Below are 21606 nucleotides of genomic sequence, written 5' to 3' on the forward strand. Positions count from 1 at the left end.
ATCTAATGTGGTGGGAATGCCAAATTATGTCTATGGGCCACATATTCACTATCTGAGTATCCAAGAACTTCCTCTATGCGGTCACTCTTCATACCTCTAATCTTAGCGATTTCAGTAGCTTTGTAGTTACACCTGGCCCTACCAACAGTCGTTGTTGGTAAGTCCTTATTCCATTCACCATTGGTTAACCTGTGGCCTAACTTCAGGTCTACACATTCCAGCTGTTGGAAATTCCCCTCCACATCTACCACACCAGCGGGTAATAGTCCTGCTTTCTCTTTACGTGTCAATGCTGCATATGCACCGTCATCAATTATAACAGAGCCTTTAGTCACTAACCCATGTAACATCCAGAATTCCCTGTTTTTCAAATGTTGTCTATCAGCACTGGCAATGAATTTTGTGTGCAGAGGAACACTTAATTGATTCAGAGTTTCCAATTCTTTGATTTGTAAATCCATCAAGTCACCTTCATATGTTTTACCCTCCGTAGTTTGGATGTATTGTACGATTTTAAAAATACTTGATGGTGATTCACTGTTCATTATAATTGTGTGCACACCAGCATTAGTGGCCAATTCAGCCGCCACTAATTTGGTCTGCATTCCACCAGTTCCCACATCAGAACCTGTCCCACTAGCAGTACTAACACCAGGTAATCCTTGATCCATATTGGGGACCACCAAGATTGGTTTAGCATCTGGATTAGTCCTAGGATTATCAGTAAATAGACAATCCACATCCGTAAGCAAGAATAAGTAGTCTGCACCGGTAAGGGCAGCCGTAATTGCCGATAAACTGTCGTTATCACCAAAATGAATTTCAGACACCGCTAATGTATCATTTTCGTTAACCACGGGGATAACACCCATATTAAGAAGTTCTTGTAAAGTGTTCTTAGCATTCTTATATTGAGACCACTCAGCTATATCATTTCTGGTCAAGAGAACTTGAGCAATTCTTTGATCAAAATAGGAGAACAGCTTATCCCAACGACCAATAAGTCTACCTTGTCCTACAGCGGCAACCGCTTGAATTTCAGGCAACCTTTTGGGTCTTTTATCGAGGCCTAAAGTCTTGAGACCTACGGCAATACCACCACTGGATACAATAATGACACGATGACCAATCCTCCTTAGAGCTACCACAGTCTCGACTATTAATGACATCAAGGAAAGCTTGGGCTCCTTAGTGGTTGCATCCACAAGGGATGATGAACCCAACTTAATAACAATAGTATATGGTTTACTCATAATATCAAAGGTGAAGATCGCAGCAGGAAAAGGCCCTCTATGGCTATCAATGCTCGAAAGACTAGTTCTGTTGCAGTATCAGTATTAGTACTTTTTTCAACATGACATGTTGACGTAAATGAAAAAAAAGTTCTTGACATGAACAAGGTAAAAGGATAAGTAACTTTGGGACAACATTGAGCCAGATTAAGGTGGTTTTTAGCACCGTTAAAGGATTCTGGGCTGCTGATTTGAATCATTAATTAGACAATTTTCTTTCCGCCAGCGAATTTCGAGGATATTTCACCTTTTATAATCAAAAATATTGGTGCCCAAGTTTAAGAAATGAACATCTATGATGATATTCTCGATGCTACCGTGGTGTCACTCTCAGCAACAGGTCATTTCACCACAGGAAAATATGAGGAATTGTTAGCGGTCAGAACCGATATACTGTCAGTGTACAGGGTGAGTTTAAAAGGCCGACTTATATTGACACATGAGTTTAAATTCGAAGGAAGAATCACTGATCTCGCTGTGGTACCTCAGAAGGATTCTCCACTTGACTGTCTGCTTTTATGCACCTCAATTGCCAAGATTTCTGTGGTAAGATACGATGAAGCTTCCAATTCGATAGAGACGTTAAGTTTACACTATTACGAGGACAGTTTTAAAGACCGTTCCATCTTAGAACTGGCTAAAGAATCCACTATGAGGGTTGATCCTGGTAAAAGATGTGCTCTCTTATTTAACAACGACGTGATTGCACTATTGCCTCTGCAGACCACTTCCTTAAATGATGGTGAAGAAGAGGATGAAGATATGGACGATGAGAGACCGGATAAGAGACAAAAGAATAATAAAGGTAGGATTACTGCTCCAAGCGCTATTTTCAATGCTAAGGAATTACATCAAGATATGAACAACGTTATAGACGTAACATTTCTACGAAATTTTACCAGACCTACCTTGGCAGTAATATTTGAAAATAAACCAGTATGGGCAGGAACTTCACAAGTACTACCTTTGCCGGTAACATATATGGCTTTTACCCTGGAGGTGACGTCTAATGAACAATCCACTGACATAAAGAGTACGGTAATTGCAACCGTCAAGGAACTAAGCTGGGATTTCCATACCATGATACCGATTGCCAATGGATGTATCATTGTGGGGTCTAATGAAATGGCATACATCGACAATACGGGGTCGCTTCAATCTATCATATTTTTAAATTCTTATGCTAACAAAAATATGAAGAAGGCAAGAATTGTAGACAGATCGAAATCTAAAATTTTACTGCATAAGCCAACAACATACAACTGGTCTGTTTCAGATCAGAAATCAGAAACTGGAGAAACTCTTCTGATAATGGACCATCAGGCTGCATTTTATTACATTCAACTTGAATATGAAGGTAGGTTACTCACTAAATTCGATATTATCAATTTACCTATTGTAAATGATACTTTGAAAAACAATTCTAATGCGACTTGTATATCACGTCTGAATTCAACATTGTCTGGCAACTACGTAGACCTTTTTGTTGGTTTTCGTTCTGGAGATGCTTCGGTATTGAGGCTGAATAACTTGAAAGCCGCCATTGAGAGTCGCGATGAGCACAAAGAGATTACTTCACCACCAGAGAATGATATTGAAAAATTTGAAGATGAGGATGATCTATATTCAGAAGAAGCATCTGATGCTGATAAAGAAAAAGAAAACAAGGAAGTAGTTGTCGAAACCGTTTTGCCTTTTGATATCGAAGTGCTTTCATCATTGAGGAATATTGCCCCTATCACATCTTTGACACCAGGTAAAATATGCTCAGTGGATAAATTCGTCGAAGGTCTTTCCAATCCCAATAGAAATGAGGTATCGTTGGTAGCCACTTCAGGAAACGGAACAGGTTCTCACTTGACAGAGATTCAAATGAGTGTCAGACCCGAAGTGCAACTGGCCCTAAAATTTATTAGCATCACCCAGATGTGGAATCTAAAAATCAAGAACAAAGATAAATACTTGATTACCACTGATTCGAATAAGAATAAAAGTGATATTTACCTCATAGACAAAAACTTTGCACTTTACAAAGAAGGTAGATTTAGGAGAGATGCTACCACCGTTAGCATATCCATGTTTGGTAGCGATAAAAGAATTGTTCAAGTGACCACTAATCACCTATATCTTTACGATACAAATTTCAAGAGGTTAACTACTATGAAGTTTGAATTCGAAGTGGTCCATGTCTCAGTCATGGATCCCTATATTTTAATTACAGTTTCCCGTGGTGATATTAAGGTTTATGAATTGGACGCCAAGCATAAGAAGAAGTTATTTAGAGTCGAGCTTCCGGATGTCTTACGTGAAATGGTCATCACATCTGGTGTAATATTGAGAAGCAATATGTGCAATGAGTTTTTAACGGGACTTGAAAACTCGTCAGAAGAACAATTACTATTCACTTTTGTCTCTGCAGACAATCAAATCATTTTCTTTCCTCGAGAGCACAACGATCGTATATTCCAACTGAATGGTGTGGACCAACTAAATGAAATGCTTTATATCAGTACTTATTCACTTCCTGATGAGGTGGTTCCAGATCCTTCGATAAAGCAAGTTATGATCAACAAATTGGGTAATAATAATAAGGAGGAATATTTGACTATCCTGACATTTGGTGGTGAAGTATATCAATATAAGAAATCTTCTCGTCGACATAGCAGATTCTACCGTAATATCTCGGGAGGTGATTTAGCGATCACTGGTGCCCCCGACAATGCCTATGCAAAAGGTGTCAGTTCAATTGAAAGAATCATGCACTATATCCCTGAATATAATGGATGCTCAGTCATCTTGATCACAGGTAGCGTTCCTTACATTATAGTGAAGGAGGATGATTCTGTGCCGCGTATATTCAAGTTTGCTAACATTCCATTAGTTTCATTAACACGTTGGGGCAGACATTCTGTTATGTGCGTGGATGATATCAAGAATGCCAGAGTTTACACGCTAGATCGCAACAACGTCTACTACGGTAATAAATTACCCTTGAAGAAGCTTGAAATCAGTGATGTGATGGAGGATTACATGACTCTGACTAGGGTCACTTTCCATGAAAGGTCCCAAATGTTCATTGTATGCTATGCCAAGGAGATAGAATATAGTGCATTGGGTGAGGATGGTGAAAAATTGGTTGGATACCAAGAGAATACACCCCATGCCAAGAGCTTCAAAAGTGGAATCTTACTCATCAACCCCAAGACCTGGAATGTAATCGATAAACGAGAGTTTGACGACAATTCACTAATTAACGACGCAAGAACCATGCTAATACAGTTGGACTCCAGGACAAGAAGAAGGAAAGAGTACGTAATTGTAGGTGTGGCACATGTGGAAACAGAGGATTTACCGCCCTCAGGGTCCCTCTCAGTGTTTGATATAACAGAAGTGGTTCCGGAGCCTGGCAAACCAGATACAAATTTCAAATTGGGAGAAGTGTTCAAAGAAAATATCCGTGGTACTGTGAGTTCTGTATGTGACATAAGTGGGCGATTCTTAATCAACCAATCTCAAAAAGTCATTGTGAGAGACGTCCAGGAAGATAACTCTGTTGTTCCGGTGGCATTTTTGGATGTCCCAGTCTTTGTCACTGACGTTAAGAGCTTTGGTAATTTCCTCATCATTGGAGATTCCATGCAAGGTTTCCAATTCATCGGATTCGATGCAGAACCATACAGAATGATCCCACTGGGTAGAAGTGTCTCCAAACTGGAAACAGTAGCATTGGAATTTTTAGTGAATGGTGGTGACATATTCTTTGCTGTCACCGACACTAGCAACATCTTACACATTTTCAAATATGCACCAGATGAGCCTAACTCTTTGTCGGGCCAAAGACTTGTACATTGCACCAGTTTCAACTTACACTCTACAAACACTTGCATGGTACTGCTACCTAAAAACGAAGAGTTTTCTGTCGGTGAGAAATCTCTCAGTCCCGTTCAGGTGGTTGGGGGCCAGACTGATGGATCTCTTTTCAAATTAGTCCCTCTCAGAGAAGATACCTACCGTAGACTCTACGTTCTCCAACAACAACTCACTGAGAAAGAGGTCCAGCTTGGAGGACTGAATCCACGTATGGAAAGACTGTCTAATGAATATTACCACCTAACGCATGCAGTAAGACCTATGCTGGAATTTAATGTTATTAGAAGGTTTAACACACTCTCGGTTGAGAAGAGGAAACAGACAGCACAAAAAGCAGGTAGAAGGGCTCATTTTGACATCTGGCGTGATCTAGTCAATATAGAATTTTCTTTGAGATCTTTATGTGGATAGAATAACATCTATGTAAATATTTAGTAATTTTTATTAAAATTGTATTTTCTGTCTAGCGACACACTGACACTTTGGCTGATATTTTTTTTTTCCACCTCGAGCGAGGATCTGTAAGAACACGATATAATAAGGCCAAGAAATCACTGCAATTAAAGGATACTGGTTGCCTGCATTCAGTCTTAATGTCAACCACTGGCGGTATTACTTTAGCATGTCTCTAAAGAATAAGAGAAGCTCTGTAAAGAAAAGTGTCTCCTTTTCAGATGATAATACACTGACTAGAAACAATTTAAAGAAACATGTTGATCACGACAATCCTCCAGTGTACGTTAGACGAACAACGTTAACGGTCCCTTGGCACATTTTCGCACTGCTTTACTACTACATCTACATTTCGAATTCTTATGACACAGTCGCATTGTTATATCTACTGATACCTCTGCAAATAACCTATTTGGTATTCCAGTTCAATAAATCCACGGTTTATGGTAAGAAGCTCTTGAAGATTAAACTTCCATTAGTTTTAATATCACTATGTGCTACACTACTATTGACAATACCAACTACAGTGATTATCATTTTATTTGGAGCTCCGTTAATTGAAAAATTGTTTGAAACTTGGTTGTTATCATTACACCTATGTTTCCTGGCGTATCCAGCCGTATACCAAGTGTTTAATGGAGACTTTAAAGTGGGATTATGGAAAAGATATTTTGTTATGATTGTCGTGGGAGCGTGGACAAGTTGTATTGTTATTCCGCTGGATTGGGATCGTTATTGGCAAACTTGGCCGATCCCGGTGGTTGTTGGCGGATATTTGGGGGCACTTGTTGGCTATAGCATTGGTGCATTCATCTAATTCAATTAAGTATTTAAAGTAATAATAACAAGAATAAAAAAGAAATATCATTGGGAAGCTTTGAAGAGATCAGATTTAGTGAATGGTTTGGATCCTGGCACAAAATTTGTCTGCAAGAAAACTGAACCAGGACCTTGAAGTTCACAGTAAATTTTATGGCTGTTGAACAGTCTGGACCATTGTACTTTAGCATTGTCATAAAACTTTGATGCATTTTTGACAAACCATTCATGAACACTTTGTGGGATGTTAAACGATGAACTTAATTTAGTCAACTGACATTTAACTTTGGAATCGTATGCTAATATGGATTCTCTTGCGACCAAATTTTTTTCACCAGGTTTTAAAATCATTTGATAAATAGGGCCTTGACCTGCTAGCGCTACAATTCCTAAACCTTTTAGCTCTCCATTGTCGTCAATATGTAGATCACCACTAAAGCACAATGATTCCTCGTAAAAATTAGGAATATAGATACCATGTTTGTAATTATCCAATTTTAAAACCACTATATTGGATAATGGTGTATGTGAAGCCATCAAAACATTTGCAGGGTGCTCACCAGTGGTAACTATTGAAAGGCCCTTCGAAGAATCGATATCCTGGGCTAAGAATGGTTTACCATGATCACGAATATCTGAAGTAATGGCACTTATCTTATCCAAACGTCCATATACTGTACAAGAACTTGGAATCTTGATTAAAATCGAATCCTGTAATGGTGTGAATTCAGGCAATTCAACAAATGGACCACTTCCTGTGCCTTTCTTCCTTGTTGAAAAATCAGATATGCTTACACCACCACAACTGTAACATCTATAAGTCGGTAGCCTCCTTATCGACCTCCCAAAGACACGAGGAATCATTATCTCTGGGGAGTTTTGCTCGGTTCAGAGATCGAATTGTTTCCACAGGGTGAACTTTTGAAATGGACCGATTAATGCATCTAAGTTATAGTATATAGAAGATATAAAATGAAGAGAAAAAAATAAAGTAGTCGTTGTATATATAATTATTACAATTACGGTTCTAGACTTTGAAATGTTCATTTAATTTTGCTGATAAAACCTATCTGGTTTAGAATTAGGAGTAAAATGAGTTGAAAACCGTTTGGAAGTTTTCCCTCGTTATACCCAAAGTATCAGGATGGGCAATTTCAAATGGTTTCCTTTGACCGTAAAAATCTGATTTTATTAGAGATTCAGAGATTCCACGTAATTTATTAACAATCTTTAGCATGCTTGAAGAATCCATATTTTCAAAAGCGTTAATACCCTTTGGTGGTAGGATGGATTCCGTATGATTTTGATCCAAAGTAGTTTGCAGAGGTTTTGCGCACAAGGCAGTATATTCTAAAATTGTTCTTATCTTGCAGATCAATTTGTTAATTTGCGTACTGGCAACTTTACGATTTTTCGAATAATCTTGTAACAACATGAGAATTTTCCTCAGTAAAAGGGTTAAAGTTTCACCTTGTTGACCAATCTCAGTCTTTAAATTATCATCTGAAGACATATAACCTTGGGTTGATTGGTGACAACGTTCGTAAAGCCCCAATATCATATGGCAGATATTATTCAATGTAGCAAATGATTTATTAGCAAACATGAACTCATAACCTGCAAATTTCAAATTGGCCAAATTTGAAAAAACGTAAAACAAAGTTTCTTGGACCAGTTGCAAAAACTCTCTGTAACACTCGGTAAATTTTTCAATTTCTTTCAAACTTTCATATTGCATCAACAAATAGTAGTCGATGAATAGCATCGAATTGTGGTATATTAGAGAATCCACCACACCATTGATAATAGCTGCTGTAGTGTAGCATTTCTTATTCTGTTCGTGCAACTTTACTCTGAACAGGTCTTTCAACCCAAGTACTTTAACCAATGACATGACCGAATCTCTAGTATGTAGATATTTGACCATGTCAATTTGAAAATTGATTAAGGAGATGTCATTGTTCAACAGAGGATCTATCACAGTCATAGAATTTAGCTCAGAACCAGCTGCCATTGCCGGTATCTCTCCCTTAAACAAATGTCTCCAACAGTAATTTCTATAGATAAAGTTCCACAATAGAATTAACAATTGATTTTGAGATTCATGGTTAATGGACAGATGTCTTGCCATATGTACATCCTCATCACCATCAAAGATTTCATTATCGCACGAATCAGTAACGGTTTCATAATATTTCCAAAGAGCCACAAATCTTAACACATCTACTGAACGCGAAGAATCCGTTCGCCTGTCCAATTCAGAACGGACAAGGTGTACGTTAGCCCTTAAAGTTGGAGTCCAGTCTTTCAATTGGGTAAACATGGTCAATTGTTCATCACGTAATGGAATTAAGACTGAGGAGGCCAACGTTTCATAAGTAAGCAAAAGACAAAGGGCCACTTGTCCCAACGAGACCAATTGTGGTAGTTCTAATTTGCTAGGACCAAAAATGGATTCTCTACCAAATAACAATTCAACAGTTTGTAAAAGATCCTTTGGTTTTAAGATAGGTACCAACGAACTATTGTCTGTTACTGTAGTAATGTATTTGGTAATGATTTCTTGAGTCAAAGATCTATTAGGAAATCTTAACTGCGAGTCCCCTTTTGGATACAATGGCATACCAACCTTTCTATCATGTCTCCATTGTGACATCAAATCGTTAAAGTTGGTCTTGGAAACATTGTTAAACTTCCCATAAAATTGTGCAATGTATCCATCTCTCACCACAAGAAACGGCACGTTAAAAACGCTATTTGGTGTATCTGTCATTGGATTCAATGTCGATAAAAGGTCGTTATCCTTGTTGTGGAAAACTCCGAAAATAGCTTTAGCATCTAAAAACTGTGGATCCAAATCTCTAAATTCATTGATCGACCGGTAGCCATCCATCATTGGTTTCAATCTTTTAACGGATGTTGGTTGATCTACATCATCATCGTCATCATCATCATCATCAACACCACCAGCAGTACTTTGGCTAGTACCGCCAACACCACCTTGTTTCCTATGATCTATCCTTAAATCTACATCAACTTTTTTACCAGTAATCTCTTGTAATTCCAACAATCTCGACTTTAAGAAATCCATTTCCTTCCACAAGACTTCTTCTTGTGTATATGGTGAAGTCATAATGTCAAATATGGCAGGTCCTTGAACCCAATTCAAATGCATAGCAGATCCATTTGCGGAACTTACCGGTTTATTCTCGAAAGTTTGAACAGTTCTTGGAATAAACTGTGCAGGTTCAGCAGGACCAGGTGAATTTCTATGTTGTTGATGCTGTGCATTCAACAGTTGTAATCTGGTATTGTACTCTCGTATCTGTTCCATGGACGCCAGTTCCGGATTGTGAGGTACATCAATAACGTTACTATCTCTTGAACCATTGACATTTTGTGATGCTGAATTTGATACGACGTATTGTCCAGGAACATCAGGATAAAAACAATCACTCTTACCATTCTTTTGACAATTACTACAAATCGGTTTAACACGATCACAACCAATTTTACGCTTGCGACACTGCACGCAGGCAGGTGGCTTTTTCATTTTCCTACCTCTAATGTCCATAACATTCATTCCCGGAGAGAGACCTCCAATCAGTATCGTATATAATCCAACTACCTTCAAATAACAAATGGGAATACCCTTTTACCTTTATGGTATCTATGTCTATTATGACCTTCGATATTAGCCTTCAAAGCGGACTTGGAAAACCCGGCTGCGAGAACAACAATCACTTTAAGACCAACCGCCGAAGTGGAAAAACATACAATGTGGGCAATTACCACCTTTAAACAACACTTTAACGGGTTGATTTGAGTCCCTTAGTTGTTGTTTGCTGGTCAGGAATCACTAATGGGTTTAAAAGTTTGGATACCTTTGAGCTCAATCTGCTTCTGCCGGGTAACTACACGTCGAAAGTGAGAGTAATACGCTTATAATTGACTATAAAATACCTATTTACCCATCAGTTGAGTGTTCAAATGTATTCCATTGATCTCTTTATTGAATTCTATGACTTCTGTTACCCCTTAGAACTCGTCGTGGAAAGTTGCGTAGTTCTTTGGGTATCCGTCAGGTGGGACAGTTTCCAATTCACCGCAGTTAAAGATCTTTATTGGTTCCTTAGGAGCATTCATTGAATTTGTAGCGACCTGTTCGATATACTTAACCACCTTCATACCCTTGAGAACCTGTCCAAACACAACATGGTGACCGTCTAACCAAGGAGTTGGTACGGTGGTGATAAAAAACTGAGAACCATTGGTATCCTTACCTCTGTTGGCCATAGAAACACGACCTGGTTTATCGTGCTTAATGTCAAAATTCTCGTCAGGGAAGGTTTCACCCCAGATGGATTTACCACCAATACCACTACCATGAGTAAAATCACCACCTTGAATCATAAATTTTGGTATCACTCTGTGGAAAATGGAATTCAAGTATCCCATCTTAGGGTCCTGGGACACAACCAATTCGTAGAAGTTTTGAGTAGTTTTTGGGACAGTATCACCAAATAAACCAATTTCAATACGACCAATCTCTTTATCACCATGCATCACATCTAGAAAGACCTTCTCAGTGATAGCTGGATCATCGGCAAACACTCTAGTGGTCAATAGAGCTAGACCTAGAAAAAATAATTGTAGCAAATGCATATTTTTGAGCTTATCCCCTCTTGTTATGTACTCCCTCTCCTTTACTTGTAGTGAACTTGGTCCTTTAAGTACAGGAATTTTTCAACGCTAGCGAAGTGCAACGACCACTGCTAATACCAGCGCAATTATCGAAGCTCCATACAGACTCAATTGATTCGATAACACATTCATTAGATCCTTGATATACAATATCTTCTTTCTATATATATTCTGGTGTAGATTTGACACTTATCACCATCAATTTATGCATCATTTCTGGTGTTATAGAATGTTGAGGAGCCGCCTGGTCCAATTGTGAACCTGTAGCTTGTGCTGTGGGTGCGGTTGCCACCGCAGATAGGGGACCTGTGGTAGCAGCTGTTGCAGGCGCACTTGTATTTGGTCCCATAGCATCTTGGGGCCTCTTAAACTGTACACCTTGAGATGGACTAAATTCTGCCAAAGAGTGTAACCTTTCCAACGTACTCGATAAGTGGAAACTGGTTGACATGAGCCTGCTCTGTATAATACGAAACACTGATGGCGATTGATAAACGTTAGCTCCGATAATGTAATAATCCTGCAATACCTGTACCTGGTAAGGGCCCAAACGATTTTGCTTTTTAATTATCCAGAAATCAGGTTCCCTAATATGTGCAACAACGTACTCCAACCCTTTCATTTTGCTCAATTCCCGTTCCAAAATTGCATGTATAGGGTATTTAGCCAGTATTTCCCTTCTTATAGGTTCCAAATGTCCAAATTCTGATCCACCACCCTGTGCATTGTTACCACCACCCTGTGACGCTGGATCTTGTCTCGTACCACCCTGAGAACCATCCGTTGCCAATGGTGGGCCCATCTGTGAAAACTGTCTTTGCATCTTGATCACTTGGTTATTAGAAGTCTTGTTGAAGAAGGGCGATTCAGCGAAATAGTCGAGCACATTGTCGGTTCGCAGTCCAAATGCTTGAATCCATTCTGGGGATTTCCATTGCAATTCATCCAAGGGCGTATTCATCTTGATCCAGCCACTAATCTTCTTTTATTTCTATAGTGTACTTCAGCTTTTCAATATCAAGAGGACGAAGTGAAAAAAAGTCGATGAGCTTGTTTGATAAGTTACGACACATCGAGCTTTGGTGCAACTAGATAAAGTGAAACGAGATCCAAGAAGATTCCATTTGGTGCTTACAAATGTTTAGCCGTCGTCTTTTTACCACAAGTTCCCTCTTACTACGTTCTCAACCTGCCAAAAGAATACCATCACCAACTCAAGAAATACCAGATGTACAAACATTCCTGAACAGGATTGGACGTAAATGTGATGAACTCACAGATACTTTTGAAAACAATTGGGAGAATCTTTTTACTTGGAGTGGTCAAGCTCTAAAGGATAAAGGTGTACCGGTACAACAAAGGAGATACATACTCCATCAAGTCGAAAGGATGCGTCAAAATCAACCAGTAGTAGAACTAAAACAGGGCAAGAAATCATTCTTTGGTGGTGAAAGAAAACGCAGAGAAACAATTGCCAAGTGGAGAGCTGAACAGAGGAATGAAGGTAATGCTTAGGAATGGCTGACCGACTGAATTACAGACTAACTGTAAATACTGTATATATGTCTCTATATTTCAGAAAGGTCCCTTTTCAAATGTGGATACTCTTCAAAGAATTTCAACAACTGTGATCTCAAGTGCTGGGCCTCTTCTTTCATTTCTTGTTCACTTCTTGCAAATCTTTGATCGTCAGGTTTGGCAAAATTCTTACGGCCTTCCCTACCTCCCATATCCAGGTATTCTTGGCGTCTTTGCTCCCACTGTTGAAACCTCCATTGGTCTAAGTCTTCATAAATACGATCACCTTTATTATTAGCTCTGTATCTGGGTATTACGTGCGTGTGCAAATGCGGAACTGTTTGACCTGCTTCAGGACCATCTTGAATGGCAATATTTAGGGAATCGGCTTCATATTGCCATTTGATGAATTGGTGAACTACTTGCAAAGTATCAAAATAATCTATAGTTTCCTCTTTATTCAAATCACTTAACTGGCCCACTTGAGTTCTTAAGGGAACTATAAGGACGTGGCCTGGTACTAATGGCTTTAAATTCACTAAGGCATAAGTATATCTACTCTTGTAAAAAACCTGACTGGTAACTATGAATCTACTAAAGTACACAGTGTTAGAAGTCATCATTCTTAAGGGGTTTCAACAGTTTTAAAGTTCTATTAAAAGTGATATTATACAATCAATTGCTTGAAAAGTTCAACGGAAAGTGATTTACATGAAGGGAGATCGACTTCGAATACTCCGATACGATGAGCACAAGGCAAATAGGTGGTCCAGATCAATAACTCAAGTAGAGACCGCCCCCCTGATCTTCAAAAACAGATACTAAGTCTGTGACATCGTCGCTCTTAACATCCCAGTTTAGTTTGGAAGATATGCTAATGTTCTTAAGACAAGGTAGTCTTGATTCCATAATGGCGATTGTAAAATCATCAGGATGAATCTTGAATGCTATTCCTAGGGACCCACTGCTTTCCAAATAGAGGGTTTTCAAAGGTCTCGGATACACCAGTGATGGTAACATGTGCTCTGAAAACGCCCATTTGGAACAGTAATCTACCATAAGTTGTAGTGAGATTAGATTTGAGCAATACCTGAACACATAGTCTAGAGAATTATCATGAAGCTGTGGCAAAGGGTAATGGAAAAATAAATGCTTTAGATTATCACCAATTTGAGACAAAACACGATAGAGTCCTTGCTCATCCAAGCGGGGGCAAGATGAGAATCCTAGGGTCGTTATACTTTTGGGCCAATGTGTTCCTCCCAAGAATTCATTTGTTATACCACCACTTAATTTCAAATATTGCAAATTTGGGGGCCATTGGAACTCATGATATCCCTCGCAATCCACAGAACTACGTGGGAACGCTAAGTGTGTCAACTGTGTAAAATTTTGAATAGCATGAAAAAGCTCTTTCAATTTAACAGTCTCTGAAACCAACCCCAAGTCCAGGTATTTCAAATTATGACATGCTTTTAAAGATATTAAAGGTGCGTATCCAAAACTCGTTTGGGGCGCTGTAAACTGTTCCAAGCTTGCTGAACATATTCTTAAAACTTTTGAAACCGATGAATTTTTACCGCTTTGCAGAATTGTTGATAGATCTAAGTCCTTAACGTTTCCACCCAATCTTTTCTTCTTGTTATCCACAATGGAGGAAACAAATGATGCATAATTTTTACTACTGAGTTGAGGACTCTTGTACAGAAGTGGGATGCACATAAGGTACCACGCACGGCATACTAAAAGGTGTTGCATCGTAATCCTATCAACTTTCTGTAAAATTAATCCCTGTATTTCCCACGGGAGTAAGAGGGGTCCATGTACTTCTAATGAATCATCACCATCTGATAACTCCTCACCTTGTTGTAAGTCATATTCTTGTGATGTGAATCCTCTTGTATGTATAAATCCTTGTCCTGCAACATATTTACGATAAGGTGCCTTCACCTTCTTTGGTCTTAACTTGTTGACCATTTTTTCCTACTAGAAGCAGAAAATGGAGCTTGTGACTTTAATGACGGCCTGGGAGAACGATATAACATCCCAGGGATACTTGAATTGTAGTAAATCAAGATCGCTCTATCACTAGGAGATTTCGTCTTATTAAACGTACATGACGGGATGATTGGGTCGGACTTTCATTGTGAAATTCGTCATATTGAAAATAAAAAATAAAAATTCAAATGGAGTTTCGAACCCGGGATAGGGAGGTAACGGACATAGAGGACTGGATAACTATCCTCTAATTGGTCTCTTAGAACTCCAATCGCTCAACTTTCCTTGACGTGATTCTATCTACTAAGCTTGTCCCCTTTTTGCTGAACACATAAAATATATTTGTATGGAAAATCAAAAAGAAAAAAATAATGTTCTAACTGAGGTTCGAACTCAGGACCTTTGCCGTGTGAAGGCAACGTGATAGCCACTACACTATTAGAACATATAAATTCTTCAAAAAGGTTAAGTAAGATGGCCTAGGAGAGGCACAATAAAATAATTAACCATCCAATTCAATTAATGGGGCGTTATTGCACGCTCAGGTGAGTTTTGGATGGTTTATCCATCTAATTGCCTGTATTTTGTTATTTGGGAGCTGTTAGAGTGAAGCATAAGTACCATATAAACCTCAGGGTTTTCACAATTTACTGGGATATGAAATTATTCAGACCAATTGAGAGCTGGGAGCTAAAACTTCCAGTATGTTAATTAATCCCATTGCGTAAGGCAGGTCGTGGTTACAATGTGATATCTCCAAGACTCTCATTCTCTCTATCACTTCCTGAAATTTCATCGATTTCTTCTTCGTTTCTTTGAGATATGCCTCTACCAGTACAACTAGAACCCGCAGGATTCAGCGATGAAGGTCTCATCTTAATCCAACTCGTTTAGCATCATCTGAAGCCACTTTAAAGTTTCATACAGGTCTAAGTTGTTGATGCCATATGACGCACCGAGAAAGCTAAAAAGTTTAACATTTATACTAGACACAAGTTAACTCAATTCAGAAGAGGATTACTACTGAGGACGCTGTCGAAATGAGTCAAGAAGATTTATCTAAGGAGAAATCCGCTGATAAGGAAGATTCGGTCTTTTTACAAGGTCCTCAAAGAAAGTACTTAGCTGCTGATACACTTTGGAAGCATCGCGTTGGCTCACTTTCGTACTGGGATGTCCTATTGACCATAGCGATCATTGTTGGTTATGCTGCTATAATTCTTAAGCAGAAGTTTGTCAGTTTTGTCCCGGAAAGTTTATATGAAGATGAATCAGATCTTTGGGAAGCCATGGAGTACTATAGACAGGGCAAATTTCATCTGTCTCCTTTAGGAGCTCTTGGAATTCAGTTATACTCCCTGATCCCACGTTGTAAACCATTGATAAGAATGGTCTCCTTGGCATTTGCATCTGCTACATTAGGAATCCTTTATTTAGGTGAAAGAAGAGCCGGTATTTCCCGCATCTTAAGTCTTGCAAGTGTCTCCGGTATTGGATATTTACCATTATTCCAATTACAAGCTTCACAAATGTGCGTTGAACCCTTGCAATGGTTCTTCTTGTCATTAGTATTTTATTTTTGGCAAAGCTTCACTTATTACCCACAATTCGGTTTCCGTTGGACTTTCCATTTAATTTTATTGTCCGTTTCATTGGGTTTAAGTGTATCAACCAAAAATTTGGGGTTTGCCACATGGGCCTGGATCTGTGCATTAGCATTACTTCAATTCTGGAATACCATTGGCGATGTTAAATTGAGTACATGCTTCGTTGCTAAATATGCAATTTTTCAAGTCCTACTTTTGACTATTATCCCCACGACCATTTTTGTTACGTCAAATACATTGATGTTAAGTCATTGGACTCAAGATTCTCCAGAATTCTCCAGATTTATGTCTTCCAATTTCAAATCTTTCTTGAGGGGCCCCATTGAACAGCCTGTAGGTCTTAATTACGGTTCAGTAGTTACTCTACGTCATTTGGAATCTTTAGGTGGTTACCTACACTCTCATAACTATACATATGAGACGGGTTCATTTGAGCAACAAGTTACATTGACTCAAGAAGAAAACGACTTTGATAACGAGTGGATCGTGGAGTACAAGTTCCCTGACGAGGATAAGGTTATGATTAATAAGAAGATTCACGATGGTGATGAAATTAGACTGAGACATCGTACCACCGGTAAATTGCTACGTGCATCACAAGCTAAACCACCAGTCTCTTCTGAAGAATACGATATGGAAATATCTGGTACTGGTGATTGGTCATATCCAGGTGATTCTGATGAACTGTGGAAAATTCGTATTGTTAATGGGCCTCGTCATTCAATCGTGAAACCACTAAAATCCATCATAAAACTGCAGAATGATGGCCATCCTTGTGAATTGATTAGCCACGATATAAGACTGCCAAACTGGGGATTTAATCAACAAGAAGTATTATGTGTTGACGAAGCAGCCGAATCAAGAACCCATTTCTATTTCGAAACGGCTGAACCGGTGATTCCAGGAGGTGAGGAATACGAATCGTTTTACTGCGAAAAGGGCCAACTCCGTTGCACGGCTGATCTGCTAATTGAACTGTGGCAAAGGCAATTTAAATATAATTATTATGAAAAAAATAACCAACTTATAAGCCCATATGTCCCCGAAACATGGCCATTCAACTTATTAGGCGATAATTTATCAATCAGCATTTGGATTTGGGGAGCAGTATTTCCTGTGGTCTTTGCCATATACCAGGCGCTAAAATTGTTTAACTGGAATCCATACGGACCAGTCGCTGACGCTACACTAAATTCCCTATTATTGGACAAAGTTGGTACCGAATGTACTTTAGGTTGGTTCATCCATTACAATCCTTTCTTCAGAAGCCCTCATTTGAACTTGGATGTGACTTTATACATTCCAGCTCTGCTACTCGGACAAATTGTAGTGGCTCAAGTCATTAATGCTCTTTACAAATGGAACCAATGGACTCTAGCTGTGTTGGTAGCTTACTGTGCCGTGGTATTCTATACTTGATGTAAACGTTCTCTTATATTTATATGTATACGTACATTTCGCACAACATCGACCATCATTATTATCATAAACATTATTATTGCTCTGTTGTTGATTCTTGTCGAGATTCCGCAATTCCAGAAACGAAACAATTGATAACATCGTTAACTTCCCTCTGTAATGATTCTTTCTCCTTGACAGCTGCAATTTTTTTATCTTCAATTTTTACCAATTCCTTCTGTAAGACATCTATCTTATGCATTTGTTCCTCTGTTGATACATCTACACCAGGTAGAGAATCTATAAGCTTATTAATTTGTCTTGTCTTGAGTATAATATCGGTAGATAATTCATCAATGGTATTGGAATATTCCTCTGGTGACGCTACAGTTGCGTGTCGATCTGACATCTTTGGTTCATGCTCATCAATAGGTTCAAAATCATGATTCTTGTCGATATAATTTAAGGTAGCACAGAATTGTTCCATCATTTGATCAAGACATATTTGTAATTGCGTCAAACGATCTGTCATAATGGCTTTTCTTCTACTTTGTTGGTGAAACAAGTGTTAATTGAACTTTTCTAATGTGTTAATCACATCTCATCTCTTCATTGAAAACTAATCAACCAACAACCCCCGACCAATGCTGCAAGAAAAGGACCATTTAGAACTTTTGAAACTGTTAGCACGTTATGATACGCTGTTAGAACAATTACAAAGAACCATGAGTGAAGGTTTTAGCCAGCTTGGCAGGGCTAACTACCATAATAAGGATTCACTAAGAGGTAGATACGGCAGTGATTACTGGGATAAATCCTATGAAGGGCATTTAAGAGTACAATTAGGTGAAAAAGAATTGAGTATTAGACGCCAAGAGGAAAGCGACTCCACCCCCAAGGAGGAACTTCAGGATGAGAAGTCGTTAAGAAGACGTGGTGGTGAAAAGACAGAATCAACTGCGAACCCTCGAAAAAAGAAGGACCCCATCACAATGTTTGGAGGAGCACTTTCAACTCCTATGTCACTGAGACAATCGCAGTCACATTTCAAAGGAAGCATTCCATTAATGGCCGAATTGATTAATTGTAGGCGACGTATTGAATTGATTATTACAACGAGCGAAAAGCCAATAATAAACTAAGTACATAAAATATAATAACAATAACAGTGAGTCGTAAACGAGTGTCTATCAATCAAATTACTTGGCAGGAAAACATCAAATGCATAACGAGTGGAATATTTGTATTTTTTTTATTTTATTTCGATCGTGACGGGAATAATTATAACGAGAGTTGAAATGATCATGAAAATAACGAATAACCACTTTTAGGGTTATTCGTTTGTTTGGTCGTGTGTTTGTTTGTTGTTTGGTTGATTAGTCTATCTGGCTATGCCAATCTCAAAGGTGATGTGCCGGGAGAGATTGGGTTGAAATCTAATGGAGTGTCCACTTGTATGGAGTGTTCGTCGACTGCTGCCTCTAAGGGACTTCCTACTTCTAAGGCCAAATGTAAAGGCGAATTTTCTTCACTTGGTTCGTGGTAGTATCTTAATACATCATCTAGCGACCTTCTTGTTGCTGGAGTACCCTCATCGAACCATTTGGATTCCATTTGAGGCGTACCAAGCAAATTTGGATCTGATCTATGCCTACTCAAGCGAGCTGGTAAATTTTTAACACCACTGAAAGAGGGCGTCTCCTGTGAATAACAGCTTTCAGCTTCAATAATTGGCGTGGAAATCTTATGAGGTTTTACCTCGGGGGTAAAATTGAACAAAACGTTATTATCCAATTCTGAAGGGAAGTTGTAATTCTTTAAAAATTCGAGAGTTCCGTCATGATTGTCACTACTGTTACCATCAGCACTTCCGACATGTCTATGTTTCATATAGTTTTTGCCCAAATTGTTTAGAGAAGCGATACGACTATGATCATATTGAATCGAAGTTGCCATTGTGGAAGTAGACACTATACGACCCGCAGCACCAGTGCTGAATCTAGAAATTCTTGAAGACGATGTGGATATAGATCCATTGTAAGACATTCTAGCAGAAGAAGCTCTGCTATTTAAGACGGCGCCCTCTGGAATCGCCGTGCATTTGGAATCACCATGATGTTGTTCACAGCCTTCGCTGCATACCGGATGTAAAAGGTCATCCTCGTGGTCATTTGGTTCTTCATCCTTCTCATCTTCGGATTCAAAACCTGTCTTGGCATCGGCATGTGATATGTGCTGGAACTGGAATGGCGTGGAAATCTTTCTATTCTTCCCATTATTAATCTCTTTACCTTTGAAAAGGGAGAAAAACCCACTTTTAGGCTTCTGGGTACCATCGCGATTACTACTTCTACCACTGCCATTCGCAAAACCTTTGGAGGCAGGTGAACGTGGCATTCTAAACTTGTTTTTGGTCAATGGCCCCAAATCGATCTTCTTCTTGTTACTCAAAAGAGGTTTGTCGCTGTTGACCATCCTGATCGAGAGTGCATCTTCATCATCGGGTCCCATGAACTGTTGCGCCTGTAGTCCATACAATTTTTCGGCTTCTTCATCTTCATCAAGCCATATCGACTTCATCTGCGGTAGGACAGCCATTCTGAGTGATGGTTATTGTAATTCCAGAAAACTTCGACTTATTCTTTTATTTATTCTTCTTTGACTTGTTCTTCTTGAAGCACTTATTTTTCGGAGATCAAGTTCTTTTATATAATATTCCCAATGGTCGACCCTTACTGAAAACACCAATTGATACGCGGTCGCGTATTCATTATTGCACGATTTCAGAGCCTGTTTTGTCTTGAATCAAGACCTCATTTACCTTCAAATATTGAAACCTTCTTCCTATTATCTTTCCTTAAGTGGTATTCGCCTTTCGCGAATCTTTACATCTCGGGCATCAAAATTTTTGGTGAACAAAAAATTGGCGATGAGATGTCAAACAAAGATGGCGATAAACGGGCCAGCTCTATGAATCTTTTATCTAGAAATGTAACAATTCGTCCTCTGTACGGGAATTTATTTGTGGACCTTTTTCTTGCCTTCTTCAGGGTCTTCCTCAGAGGGGCGACGACGACGTTTGATCTTGACACAGGAATTATTATTACCCAGCGAATTCTCCTCTACGACGTTTGTACCAATGGCGACTGTCTGCTTGTAGGAGTTATTGCGTAGCCTGCCATTGAGCAGTACCAACGATGCTAGCTGAGACATTGCCTGTAGACATTTATCATTTTGGAGCCCTAGAGATTTGATCAAACTTGCTGCCCCCAAAACGTTTCTGCATTCTAATGGAGATTGCGCTCCACTTGAAATGACAATTCCTCTTGAACGTGAACTTCTAACGACGTTACGCACGTTGTTCACGAATTGACGCTTAGACTGTAGATCCTTTAGTGCTGCAGAATAGACAATCTCTAGTTTGACCCCCCTTTTCACGGTACTACATATAGTCTTGTGTTTCAAAAAACAGGGCAATCTCTGGTTATAGTGGAACGTTAAAAGATCGATGTCTAAATTAGCAGTTGCCAATGAGACTCCACGTTCAGTAATCGGTAGGGCGGCGACTATATCGAAATGCTGTGACAGTTTAGCAATAGATTGTCCCTTTGAAGGATCATCAATGACCAAGGTGATTCTTGAATAAATCTTTAAACCAGTAGATTTCATCAATTCGCCGAATCTTTCTTTAATCTGCATTGGATTTGGATTCGATGGGAACTTATCGCTGTGATTAACCGTAAAGTTTAATGCAACATGGGTATACCCTAAAACATGGAGGGTAGACAAAACCTCCTTCACTCTATCAACTTCTGCATCATTTAATGGGTCTTGGAAAGATTTCTGGGGCCAACAAACGTTCAAATCCACTAACATTTCTTATTTTTGCTTACTTTGTTTGTGTATCAGCGTTATGTGTTAATGCTCATCTCATCGAATTTTTTTTT

At 39.0% G+C, this 21606-nt stretch overlaps 15 protein-coding genes and 1 non-coding gene across 16 annotated transcripts; 5 read left to right on the plus strand and 11 right to left on the minus strand.

The window, feature by feature from the left end:
• Positions 1-2: 2 nt before the first annotated feature.
• PRO1 (glutamate 5-kinase) lies at positions 3-1253 on the minus strand (the record flags this gene model as incomplete). The annotated part of the gene is made up of 1 exon (XM_002496194.1): positions 3-1253. The coding sequence occupies one exon, from the start codon at positions 1251-1253 to the stop codon at positions 3-5; it is 1251 nt and encodes a 416-aa protein (XP_002496239.1).
• A 324-nt stretch (positions 1254-1577) lies between these two features.
• CFT1 (cleavage/polyadenylation factor CFT1) lies at positions 1578-5573 on the plus strand (the record flags this gene model as incomplete). The annotated part of the gene is made up of 1 exon (XM_002496195.1): positions 1578-5573. One exon carries the CDS (start codon positions 1578-1580, stop codon positions 5571-5573), a length of 3996 nt encoding a protein of 1331 aa, XP_002496240.1.
• Positions 5574-5784: 211 nt separating this feature from the next.
• Positions 5785-6432, plus strand: GPI11 (mannose-ethanolamine phosphotransferase GPI11; the record flags this gene model as incomplete). Its single annotated transcript, XM_002496196.1, has 1 exon — positions 5785-6432. The coding sequence occupies one exon, from the start codon at positions 5785-5787 to the stop codon at positions 6430-6432; it is 648 nt and encodes a 215-aa protein (XP_002496241.1).
• A 47-nt stretch (positions 6433-6479) lies between these two features.
• Positions 6480-7298, minus strand: ZYRO0C13860g (uncharacterized protein; the record flags this gene model as incomplete). The annotated part of the gene is made up of 1 exon (XM_002496197.1): positions 6480-7298. One exon carries the CDS (start codon positions 7296-7298, stop codon positions 6480-6482), a length of 819 nt encoding a protein of 272 aa, XP_002496242.1.
• Positions 7299-7515: 217 nt separating this feature from the next.
• Positions 7516-10017, minus strand: RSC3 (Rsc3p; the record flags this gene model as incomplete). Its single annotated transcript, XM_002496198.1, has 1 exon — positions 7516-10017. The coding sequence occupies one exon, from the start codon at positions 10015-10017 to the stop codon at positions 7516-7518; it is 2502 nt and encodes an 833-aa protein (XP_002496243.1).
• Positions 10018-10472: 455 nt separating this feature from the next.
• On the minus strand, positions 10473-11099 carry CPR5 (peptidylprolyl isomerase family protein CPR5; the record flags this gene model as incomplete). Its single annotated transcript, XM_002496199.1, has 1 exon — positions 10473-11099. One exon carries the CDS (start codon positions 11097-11099, stop codon positions 10473-10475), a length of 627 nt encoding a protein of 208 aa, XP_002496244.1.
• A 199-nt stretch (positions 11100-11298) lies between these two features.
• On the minus strand, positions 11299-12099 carry MED6 (mediator complex subunit MED6; the record flags this gene model as incomplete). The annotated part of the gene is made up of 1 exon (XM_002496200.1): positions 11299-12099. The coding sequence occupies one exon, from the start codon at positions 12097-12099 to the stop codon at positions 11299-11301; it is 801 nt and encodes a 266-aa protein (XP_002496245.1).
• Positions 12100-12275: 176 nt separating this feature from the next.
• Positions 12276-12653, plus strand: FYV4 (mitochondrial 37S ribosomal protein mS41; the record flags this gene model as incomplete). Its single annotated transcript, XM_002496201.1, has 1 exon — positions 12276-12653. The coding sequence occupies one exon, from the start codon at positions 12276-12278 to the stop codon at positions 12651-12653; it is 378 nt and encodes a 125-aa protein (XP_002496246.1).
• A 53-nt stretch (positions 12654-12706) lies between these two features.
• Positions 12707-13279, minus strand: HNT2 (bis(5'-adenosyl)-triphosphatase; the record flags this gene model as incomplete). Its single annotated transcript, XM_002496202.1, has 1 exon — positions 12707-13279. The coding sequence occupies one exon, from the start codon at positions 13277-13279 to the stop codon at positions 12707-12709; it is 573 nt and encodes a 190-aa protein (XP_002496247.1).
• Positions 13280-13430: 151 nt separating this feature from the next.
• On the minus strand, positions 13431-14633 carry PFU1 (Pfu1p; the record flags this gene model as incomplete). Its single annotated transcript, XM_002496203.1, has 1 exon — positions 13431-14633. One exon carries the CDS (start codon positions 14631-14633, stop codon positions 13431-13433), a length of 1203 nt encoding a protein of 400 aa, XP_002496248.1.
• A 393-nt stretch (positions 14634-15026) lies between these two features.
• Positions 15027-15099, minus strand: ZYRO0C14014r. Its single transcript has one exon. It is a non-coding gene; the product is annotated as a tRNA-Val (tRNA).
• A 595-nt stretch (positions 15100-15694) lies between these two features.
• On the plus strand, positions 15695-17680 carry PMT7 (putative dolichyl-phosphate-mannose--protein mannosyltransferase; the record flags this gene model as incomplete). The annotated part of the gene is made up of 1 exon (XM_002496204.1): positions 15695-17680. The coding sequence occupies one exon, from the start codon at positions 15695-15697 to the stop codon at positions 17678-17680; it is 1986 nt and encodes a 661-aa protein (XP_002496249.1).
• Positions 17681-17756: 76 nt separating this feature from the next.
• Positions 17757-18191, minus strand: SRB7 (Srb7p; the record flags this gene model as incomplete). The annotated part of the gene is made up of 1 exon (XM_002496205.1): positions 17757-18191. The coding sequence occupies one exon, from the start codon at positions 18189-18191 to the stop codon at positions 17757-17759; it is 435 nt and encodes a 144-aa protein (XP_002496250.1).
• A 112-nt stretch (positions 18192-18303) lies between these two features.
• VMA22 (Vma22p) lies at positions 18304-18801 on the plus strand (the record flags this gene model as incomplete). The annotated part of the gene is made up of 1 exon (XM_002496206.1): positions 18304-18801. One exon carries the CDS (start codon positions 18304-18306, stop codon positions 18799-18801), a length of 498 nt encoding a protein of 165 aa, XP_002496251.1.
• A 247-nt stretch (positions 18802-19048) lies between these two features.
• GIC2 (Gic2p) lies at positions 19049-20257 on the minus strand (the record flags this gene model as incomplete). The annotated part of the gene is made up of 1 exon (XM_002496207.1): positions 19049-20257. One exon carries the CDS (start codon positions 20255-20257, stop codon positions 19049-19051), a length of 1209 nt encoding a protein of 402 aa, XP_002496252.1.
• Positions 20258-20677: 420 nt separating this feature from the next.
• RPP1 (RNA-binding RNA processing protein RPP1) lies at positions 20678-21535 on the minus strand (the record flags this gene model as incomplete). The annotated part of the gene is made up of 1 exon (XM_002496208.1): positions 20678-21535. One exon carries the CDS (start codon positions 21533-21535, stop codon positions 20678-20680), a length of 858 nt encoding a protein of 285 aa, XP_002496253.1.
• Positions 21536-21606: the final 71 nt, after the last annotated feature.

This window comes from Zygosaccharomyces rouxii (assembly GCF_000026365.1).
Source record: "Zygosaccharomyces rouxii strain CBS732 chromosome C complete sequence".
In the NCBI taxonomy this organism is placed as follows: Eukaryota; Fungi; Ascomycota; class Saccharomycetes; order Saccharomycetales; family Saccharomycetaceae; genus Zygosaccharomyces; species Zygosaccharomyces rouxii.